This window comes from Merops nubicus, unplaced genomic scaffold (genome assembly GCF_000691845.1).
Source record: "Merops nubicus isolate BGI_N331 unplaced genomic scaffold, ASM69184v1 scaffold16501, whole genome shotgun sequence".
Lineage (NCBI taxonomy): Eukaryota > Metazoa > Chordata > Aves > Coraciiformes > Meropidae > Merops > Merops nubicus.
This window is the reverse complement of record NW_008589152.1, coordinates 15,886-26,717: the sequence shown is the minus strand read 5'-3', so window position 1 is coordinate 26,717 and position 10,832 is coordinate 15,886. Positions and strand designations below refer to the sequence as shown.

The 10,832-nt window shown below is 37.4% G+C and overlaps 1 protein-coding gene across 1 annotated transcript in view; it reads left to right on the top strand.

Annotated features, from left to right (window-relative positions):
- The window catches only part of COMMD8 (COMM domain containing 8), a gene marked incomplete at its 5' end in the record, with an annotated part of 4,051 nt that extends 912 nt beyond the window's left edge, over window positions 1-3,139 (top strand). The window contains 3 exons of the mRNA XM_008949494.1: window positions 1-53; window positions 1,713-1,868; window positions 3,119-3,139. The exon at window positions 1-53 is cut by the window's left edge and continues 115 nt beyond it. Coding sequence (XP_008947742.1) covers window positions 1-53; window positions 1,713-1,868; window positions 3,119-3,139 — 230 coding nt within the window. The remainder of the gene's footprint in view (window positions 54-1,712; window positions 1,869-3,118) is intronic.
- Between the last annotated feature and the right edge of the window lie 7,693 nt (window positions 3,140-10,832).

Below are 10,832 nucleotides of genomic sequence, written 5' to 3'. Positions count from 1 at the left end.
GAGTGAATGCAATCTCTTCTGCCCAGCTGCAGGATTTTGACTGGCAGTTAAAGGTGAAAGTCTTTCCTTAATGTGTGAAAGTTGTTCCACAACACAGAACTTCTGATACAGCCCCTTTAGAACTGCTCATTCTGGAGCATGGTTCAATTTTTATAGGTATCAGAAAAGCACATTCATGGTAACTCATCAGAGGCTTGCTAGAAATCCATATAAACTGTAAAAGCAATACTTTTTTCCCACCTTTATTTTAAAGTTGCAGTACCTATCTCTTTCTTAAAGGAGACTGAGTGTTTTTAAGGAACACTTGAGGTTTTGTCTGCTGTTACGATTTTGAGGCGTGAATAGATGGTATTTTTACTCAAAGGAGAAAGAAACATTTAATTTTAGGAATAGTACACTGATTTGGGATGTTTCCCTGACTTTTAAAAAAAAATGTTAGGTTCCTGCAATAAACCATTATTTAATGATTACTTTAAAATTGTTTATCTCTAGACTTGCTTTGAGAAGAAACCAATGATAACTGTGTTGCCTAAAGTTGGATGGTGCTTTAGGGTTACAAGGACAGCTGCTTTAACTTAAGTGTTATCAAAGACTTAACATTATTAATACTTTTTATATTTTTAGTTAGTCCATGGGAGCTCTTAAATGTATGCAGAGCTGTTAAATAGCTTTCCACTTCAACAAGAGTGTTAAATAATTTGTGCAGTAAACAGCTTTGGAAACTGAAGAGCAATGCCCACAACAGATAAGATCTTGCAAGGCATCATAACGTGTTTCAGATGAGTTGTTACTAGGGACTGATCTCTTACTAACTGCATTTATTGCTGACAAAAATATAACGTAATGTAAACTCTTGTTTTTCACTTCTGGTTCTCCTCTGGAGGACTTTTTTAATTTCTGTTTTGTGATACAGATTTCTGGTACATGTCTGAACTATTGTATTCATTTTCCTTAAAATCACTATTGGTTTTTTTTTCCCACTTGAGTTGGTGGTGGTTTTGTTGTGTGTTTTTTTGTTTTTTTTTTTTTTTTGCTTACCATAGTTAAACCCTCATTTTTCCTCAGCACTCTAAATTATTGTGTGCTATACTGACCTACAGTCTTATCAACTGATCTTTGATTTTAATATATCTTAAAAGCCTTATTTATACTACAGTGACTATAACAGTAAACAAAAAAGAGCACAATTGGTATATAATCCTCTTCATTAGTGTTTGTCAAATAGGATATCAGGCAATGCCTGATCAGCTGTAGAGAGAGTTGAAAACTGCGCAGAGGTGTCCTCTTTCTCCCAACTGTCCCCTTCTATAACACCCTTGTTAATTATCAGAACTGTTGGAATACAGTGACTTAAGAATTCATATACCTGACTTTTAAAGAGCAATGATCAAACGTATCCTTTTTTTACCTAGAATACAAATATATACCGGGCCAGTAGTTTTGACAAATGTATTTCTTTGAAGAGGGATTTTAGTATTTCAGTATATTGTTGGTATTAACAAGCAAACGAAAATCCCAACAAGAAAGGGGGAAGAAAATGTAAACCACAAAACCGCAGAGATAACTTGTGAGAAGTTAATATTGTCATGTTGATGTCTGTTCTGGTAGTACACATTTAATATAAAGTGCAGATGAAAGACTGAAAGAATACGAAAACCAAAAAACTTAATGGCTCACCTTAAACTTTGTTGTTGTTTCATGGATCTGCATAGCTTGCTCTCTCCAGTGATAAGATCTCCATGTTGCAAATGCCACTTCTCAATCTTGATTTGGATGTCAGAGAAAATGGTGAAATTAAGCCAGTTTCTATAGAGATGAATAAGGAGGAGTTGCAGAACCTTATAAATGCACTGGAAGCTGCTAATAAGGTAACTTTTGCTGATACCGTGCTTTGATCCTGACTTCTCATGTACTGAGTTTATTTTAATTGAAATTCTTTGTTCTAGGAATCTTGCTGAAAACCCAAATAAATAATTCATTGACAAAATGACTGCAGAGTCACCTTATGTGAAGCAGACTACCTTGGGATAGACTTCCCGGTCTTTTTTTAGCACACTTAAGTCTAGATTTTTTTAAAAAAAGTAGTTAGGATCCTGATAAGCATAAGTCCCTCCTTGCTCGGTTACCTTTCAGGTTGGATTCTGGCTCTGTTAAAAAGGAAACTGGGTTGTTTGGGGTTGGTTGTTTGTTTGTTAAATCTGAAAATGTCTTCAAATATTTATTGTTATCTGGGAGATGGAATTCTGTGACATCTTGAAGGATGGATGTGAAGGTGTTGTATCCACATGTTTTAGAAGTTAGCAGCTTCTAGTTTCTTAACATTTAGCAAGTAAGGAGGTTCTTTAGATGTTTAATGTTACAGTGCTAGAGCTGGAATCTGTAGACCAATGTTTAGAAAAAAAAAATCTGTAACAACTACAAATAACAGATTTATAGCTAATAGAGTTAAATATGAAGTTGTAATAATGCTGTTAATATTTGGAATTAAAGAATATGCTAAAATGAGATCTACCAGTTGCTTTAATGAAGCTGTGAGACCTCTGAATAACTCTGAACACAGTTCCCAGTGAGAAAAGTGCATTAGTCCAGATACAGGTGGTGTTCTCATGAGAAGAGAGCCCTTAACAGCTTGCTTTCCTCTGGATTTTTCCCTCCAAAATGAAATAAAACTAGTTTCTTGCAGCAAACAAGGGTTCTTGTGGGACAGATGCCAGCAGTCTCCACGCTGCTTTTGTTCTGCTTGAAGGTCTGTATGTGAGTGGTGGGATGTTGTCAGCTTCTTGCACAGCATTATGTGTGCACAAGGAGGAATTCACTGCAGAAATGGTCCTTTGGTTCTGCTTTGTGTGGAAGGAATGTTGCTGGGCCTGGAAGTTACCATTCTACCTCTTGATTGCAGGGAGCTGAGGCATGGTTTGCGTACAGTAAGTGCTAAAGCCAGCTATTGGAAGTGATAGTTGTGTGAGGCTGTAGGAGTTGGCAGCGGGATGGTTTATTTTCCAGAGGAAAGTTATGTTGCATGTTACACTGTAACAGAAAGCAAAAAGCTGTATTTCCTGGACCACTTAGTTTGCTCTCATGCAACTTTAATCTCATTAGTTTTTTTTCCTTTTCGAAGGTTGTTTCGCAGCTGAAATGATGGAAATTCACATCATGCACAGCATTGCCTGGCAACGGCTCCCCAGCTGACTTCAGCAGTCAAGCAAGAAAACCGTTTTCTGCGAAGCCAAAAAGTTGTTGATGCTATAAAATCCTGAAGTGAGAAGGCTGTTAGGACTTGTGACCAAATAAACTATTAATCCTTTGATAAAAAAAAATCTTGTATCTGTTTGACAAAAATATACAAGAATCCAATGTACAGTTTTTAGTACTAAAGATTTATAGAAAAGCATCACTTGGAAAATGTGCCATACTATTGATTAAAATTTGGCAGTGACTGTACAGGTGTCTAGTAAAAATAAGACATCTTACTTGCATATGTTATCATTATCTAAGGGGCTGTGATAAGGAAGATGGTGATAGAGTACTTATAGCATTAATGTATTTCTACTTGTAAATAGTAAATAAACATGATTTTGTGTGTGAAAATTGCAGTAAGTTGTTTCTTGATTTATTAATCACTAAAATTGGAATCTTTTTAGAGGTGCTGGGAAAAAATCAGCTTTACAGAAAAAAGCCATATAAAGTCACAGAATATTTGAGGTTGGAAGGACATTGAGGTGCTGGAACAGGTCCAGAGAAGGGCAGTGGAGCTGGTGAAGGGTCTAGAGCAAAAAAGTCTTCTGAGAAGCAGCTGAGGGAACTGTGGCTGTTTAGCCTGAAGAAAAGGAAGCTGAGGGGAGACCTTACTGCTCTGTACAACTACCTGAAAGGATGTAGCAAGGTAGGAGTCAGTCTCTCCTCCCAAGTGTAACAGGACAGGAGAAGATAGCCTCAAGTTGCACCAGGGAAGGTTTAGATTGGATATTAATTAAAATTTATTCACAGAGTTCTTAAGCACTGGAACAGGCAAAAGTTGTGTAGATAGGATGCTTAGTGATGTGGTTTAGTAGTGGACTTGATAGAATTAGCTTAATGGTTTGTCGATGATTTTAACCGTCTTTTCCTACCTAAACAATTCTATGATTCTATTTAACAAAAGTTAGAAGCTGTAACTCTAGGCAAGCATACATTAGGAATCTTTATGGTTTTTACTATTTGCTAAACCATTTTTCTGTTTGTCCAGAGCTAATTATCTGTAATGCTTGAATATTAATTTGTACCCCTCTGTGTGTATATGTGTACATTTTGTATCTATAAAACTCTATAAAAAGTTTTATAGATACAAATGACTTAGTTTCAAAATCAGAGATTTTGTCTGCTATATTTTGTTGTGCCATATGTTTTTATATAAGCAAAATGTAAAGTAATACATCCCTAGGGGAAAAAAAAAAAAACAAAACAAAACAACAACCTGGCTTTTAGAGGTCAGAGAAGAGGAGGAGGAGAAGTTCTCTTGTAGAAAGGCTTCTGTGAAAACCATGGCTCTGGTCTGCTACGTAGGTACTTTTTGGAGCAAGCAGTGTATTTAGCCATAACACATGGGATTTTTGGAAACTGTGCCAGGCCAAACTGGTGCAAAAAGCCAGAGGTTTCACAAAATGTTACACTGGTGTCAACTCTGACATACACTTCAATGAATGCAGGTAGACGTGAAAAGGTAGCAAATAGGAAAAAGTATATGTGTAATGGTAACATCTAAACCAAGTTTCTGTGGCCAGGAGCATGTCTCTCAAGTATCCCTTGCCATGCTCACTTCTGGGCTGGAGAGCAGGAGGCTGGGTAAGGAGGCTGGCCTTACATTTCCACAGAAAGGGCTGTATGAATACAGCCCCTGGAGGAGCTGTATGCTGGGACCAGAGTAGAATACAAGAACTATAGGAGGTGCTGTGATGTGGGGAGCATCACTCAGAAAGCCCCTTGAGTCTGTGTCTAAGGAGGGACTGGGGAAACCTTCCGAAGGTGTAGGAATTAGACCTAAGATGCAAAAGTTCACAGACACTGCATTTACATTAAATAATTTTTAATTTTGTCCTTGACTATCTGCTCACTTCACCATTATCTGTATTTTTGTGTGTTCTTCCAGGCCTGGGCTTTCTCTGATTGGCTGGTTATGAGAAATTGAATGGCTTTGGTGTTTGGACATCCCACCACGGTAACTATAATGGTCATTCCCAGGTGATGCTTCCCCTTTTGTCCAGTCATGTGGGCCAAAAAAAGGAAAACCACCATCATAAATATAATGGTGAAACCTCTGGGTTTGCAGGTACTATGCACAGACCTCTTAAGCATGTAATTAAGATCAGAAAATTTTGTGCAGTAGGTTCTTTGAACCTAAAGTCCTAACAAAAATAGTATATATAATAGACACTATATGAAATTTCCATTTCAACACGTGAAAAGGACCTACAGCAGTTCATGTTGCATAAACAGACCAGCAATTTCAATCCAAAAATACAACATATCTTGATACAAAATATAAGAGTGAATTATAAAAATAATGTTACCTGCCCTCCATTAGCATTCATTACACTTCTCTCCATTTCATAGAAATCTTCCCTTGTTTTCAGAAAGATCATGTTTTTCTTTCAGTCATTTCAGCTTTGATCTTGGCACACTAAAATGAGTGGCAATTGGATCTGACCACCCAACTGTCAGTGTGGAAGTGACTACTGCAACAAAACTGCCTTTGCAACAAAGCAATTGTGTAAGTCAGGAAGCTGTGTTTCTAAAAGATCTCGATAAGCCTGTAGAACATTTCTGAGTTCTGGAGAAAGCCTTTTTGATAAGAAGCATGCTGAAACATGATTAAGTTTTTGTGTGAAAGGTGGTTTTAAGAATCAGTAACACCTTGTCGTGAAGTATGCATACTTTGCTATCACTTTGAGTTGTGAATTGATATCTATAATCAAGTATCAGACATAAAGGGAATTTCACATTTCTGGTACAGGAGAATGATTTCCTAAGTGTGTCAAGGGAGTTTATAAAGTTCTTTACTTCTTTAAATCTACTTTAATTACATTTGGCAATATCCTAGGCTTCCCTCTGTAAATATATAGTTTATACACACTTCAGTCTCACTCCAGAAAGGTGAAAAGATCACTGCCAAAAGGTAGAAAGGGAGGTAAACCTCATAAAAGATTCATCCTTTGGATTTTTGCAAGCCTGTGTGGTTCACATCATTAGGCTGTTCTGTGGAGAGGTCATCACAGGAGCAGAACCTGGTGTTTTAAGCTGGTTTGTGGAGGATGTACTGGATGTTCAACACTTCATATTTTATGGCTGTGAATTTTACTTGAAGGTGCTTTTCATATGTGCTAGCACCAGTGGGATTCCTCCATAGAGAAAGCTCTGGCAGTTTTTTACAGTCAACTGATTTAGTTAATACCATAATGAAACACACTGGAAGGTGTGGAGATTTTTATAACTGGGAACTGCTACAGGTCCACAGGGACTGCTTTGATGGTAGACTGTCTGGGGGTAAGGTTTCCTAGTATCATATAGATTAAATAACTTTTTTTTTTTATGGCTACAGTAAAAGAAGGAATTTTTGTTCTTTGGAACTGCAGAGATTTCAGATCTCCCATATTTCTGTTGTTACTGATATAGATGAGATCTAGCACTGGATGATCTGATGAGAACTGCTATTAACTGCCTTTGTAAACCCCAATCCTAAATTTTTACCTATGCCAAAATCTCATTCACTTCTTTCTTGAAATTGTGATTTGCCAGCTTTGTTTTGTAAAGCTTCTGTTTGCTCCAGTACACAATATTCAAAGTTAGTTGCCTATGAAAAATCTAAAAAAATCAGGTAATATGTGTCAGCTAGATCAAAACAGCAAATGACGTTTTAGAGACGGGAACAAGGAAACCGACGTTTGAAAACAGATGAAAACAAGGTTGCTGATGCTCTCTCTGAAATGCATAATCTGGCAAAGAAAACCATCTTCATGAACATTTTTGGTGGTGTGATGGATATTTGATACTTTGGTGTGATGTACAGATACAGTTAGCCAGTGACAAGTTAAAAGACATTATTGATCAGAGACCATCTCTAGAGAGATGACATGCTTCTGCTGCCATGTAATTATTTTAGCTCCTCTTTGGTAATGATGCTCAAATGCAATTGGATTTTGCCAAAGATAAAAGTGTAAAAGAATGACTACCAGGCCATTTCTTAGACTGGCACTAGCATGAGACAAGAGGTGATGTTTTTCTGATACTTGGAGACTAAAACTTACTTATAAAATAATTAAGGAATAAACACATCAAGGAGGAAACAACATAACTAGAGTTCACTTTGCACTCCAAGACAGGAAGTAGATCAAAGTCACCTGGTCTTCCTTTAAGAAATTCCAGATTTTGCATTTGCTTCTTCATGCTTTCACCCTGTGCATGTACATTTTGTTACCTTTACATACTGAAATTGAATATTCTTTGATTTTTTGCTCCAGATGGCAATATACATGGGTAACCTCTAGACAGAAGCTTTTTTCCATCCTGTGCTGCTAATAACCACTGCCTTTTCCTTACTGCAAAGCTGCTGCTTTCAAGTGAGAATTTTTTTTATTTCTCTAAAGGTAGTTAAAAGAGGGAAAACATGCTAGTTATGGCTATATACCTTATTTCTAAATTCTGGGCTTAATTCTCTTTGGAAGTTTTGAAAGGTTTCAGTTTAAATCTGATGTGCCTTGCAAGTTTGTATGCCAAATTATGTTTTCTGTGCCAGAGTTAGTAGGAGCTCAGTGGGAGGCAGGAGATGCTGGCTCTGCTCTAAGATATTGCCAGCCTGCAGTAAGTGGCTTTTGCCTCTGTTAGCAGGGCTGGGGTTTGGATCGGTGGCATGTGTTGAAGGATTCCTGATGCATGAGGGTAGACTCTGCTATTTAGGAACACGCCATTCTGAAGAGTTTTGCATTTGCACTGCTCCTGGTTTGTTAATGGCCCTTCCTTTACTCTGTATCCCTTTTTTTTTTTGTTCCCTTGGAAAAATGTATCTGCTTTTAGTCCATGTGCCTAACAGCTGTGCATGAAGTAGCTAGGTGATGCATAAGCTAGAAACTGTGTACGCAGATGCTGAGTCCTAGAAAAAATGCTGAAGACTATAATAAACTCTTTGCTTATGTAATAGAGGGCAAAGGATCATTTTTTTCTTAACCTAAATTCTAGTTTCAGTGATGTTGTTGGATGTTGGCTCTTCCTAAATGTCCACTGTAGCTGTAAGGAGTTGCAATGTCTCCACACCACTGGACCAGATGGGTTAAATTATTGACCCGTGATCTGTCTGTGAAAATATTTGGGAAATCAGGTAATGCAAAAACATGGGTCACTGATAGTTGGTCTTCAGAGTATTTTACATTACAAATCTGCAAAATGTATTGCTTTCTTTGAATTTATTTGTGTACAACCACAAAGCTGACAAGCTTATTGACTCATGGACTGATTTTCTCTGTTTGTAGTCTGGTGCTAGTTCATGCTTCATGGTGCTGGTTCATGGTGCTAGTTCATGGTGCTAGGTTTAAAACTATTTAATAGGGTGTGTCTTAGTAATGGACAGCACATGCAGCCCTACTGCTCTCTCCCTCCTGGGACAATTTTTTAAAGTTATGAATAGTTCAGTTTGTTTAGCATACAAGTTTTCTAAATGTTCTATATGTTGTTTATTTTATGATGCTAAAATATTATTGTTAGTTACCACTAACATATTTTTGATCTAAACTTTGTTCAAATTTGACTAAAATTTAATTGAAATGTCTCATGTGGGATGACGTGTGGCAGTTCTTATTTTGTTTGCCAATATGATGCAAATGTTGGAAAATTAGTTGCAGTTGGTTCAGTGTTGTGATAGGCATACAATTTGTAGCCTATATGGAAGAGCCAGTTGACTGAATTAATATTTATCTTGAATTATCTTGAGTTGTACCCAGTAGCTGGTTAATCTGGTGAAATTGTGGAACTCTTTAATAGACTGGAGGTTAAAGGTTGTAGCAGAGAGAAGACAGCTGAGGAGACAGCCCCTGTGCTCTGTCGAACTTGGAATGAGACTGAAACTTTAGAGCACACAGAAAAACTGATAGTCTTAATGGCCTCCCTAGATTAATAATGTCAAATGCTTGTTTTGAAGCTTTCTATACTTTTGTAATGAATATATTAAACCTGTTCCCTTTCTTGCTTGATGATTTATCATTCCAGACCGTTTCTACAGAAGCCTGTTGCACAAATAAGAAAAAGGAAGGGACAGCAGGTCCTGATCTGTTAGGAGGTCCAGGTCTTGCAGGACAAACATTAACATGTAGGAGTGTTTAATTTATTATTAAGTTTTTATTATAAATTTTTAATGTTATCTGGTAGTAAGGTCATCAGTTGACCTTACTGCCAGGCAGTGAGGAACTGGTGAAGAAGCTTTCCACATTGCTGGTTTGTATTCCCTAACAACTCCTAACAGTGGGTATTGCTGCCTCATCTCCTGATTAATGTTCCTTTCTGTACCAGTTGGTGCTGGTAATAAATCACCTTGGTACCTACATAGACTCTGTTGGCTTGTATATCTTGGCTTTCTTAAACGTATGAAACACTTTCAATAAAAGCCAGAATTTAATCAGTAATAATTGAGTTTCAATCAAATGCTATTTAAGCAACATAGTGTAAACACTTAGGAAAAAAACTGGCATCAGAGAAGGGAAATGGATTTGATACAGATAGGAGATGACTGACCTATTGCTTCTCAGCCACATGGACCTTGCTAGCACTTTGCCTGCAGCTCTCTGACTGGAGTTGTGTCAGGTGATAAGCAGCTGGGTGGGAGGAGGCAGCTCCTTAGGGGCAGTGTACCCAACATCAGTAGTCTGCCGTAAGACTCAGCCGTATCTCCTCTTCCTCCGTGGAGTAAGGAAATCTGTAGGAAACTGTGCGCAGAACTCTCCTCAGATCTGTTCCCAGGCATCTGCCAACTTTTGGGAGAATGTATTGCAATTACTAGCCACAGGAAACCTGGAAGTCAACAGAAGTGCATCTTAGGCTGGGGTGTCCCTCAGTAGTTGCTTCCAGGAATGAACATGTGTTTGTTTTCCACTTTTTAATACAGAATTACAGATGGCACAATAGTTCTCATCAATTTAAACTTTGCTACTTTTTGGAAATAACAGAATTCCAGTTAGATCAAATCAGCTGACTCCTTAGTTGGAAAATCAGTGTGCTTGTCTCTGCTACCCTTTCTTTCTTTTGAAGAGCCCTGCCTCCTGAAAATGTGAATTGACTACTTTTTGAGTGATACTTAGCACAGACACTATGGAAATACTTCCTAGTGTAACTATTAACTTTGAACTTATGCATGATGTAATCATTACAATCCTTCAAATAGTTATTTCTTCGGATTTCTCTACGATCTAAATGCTGAGAGACTGCAACAAAACTACTACTTTGTCTTACTGTCTTGTTTAGAAGCATGCTGCTGTGTGCTGCCAATATGTGGCAAGAAATACAGTAGGACTAAGTTTTATTCCACTTAAAATAAAAGAAAGTTCGTGGGTGATGCACAAACTCTTTTTACAAAGTTGAGGTATAGCACTTTACTGAAGATGCTCTTTAAGAGCAAATCTGTACTATTCTGGTCTGAATTTGGTGATTTTGGGTTAGGGTGTTTTTTGTTGTTGTTGTTTGGGGTTTTTTTGTTTTTAATATCTTAACTCGTACATGTAACATTGTGACTACTGCAGTTCTTCAGCGTTAACAAAATTGAGAAAGAAAAGAGACAAGTATCATTAGGTTAGTCTATGGTAACATTATTGTGTAAA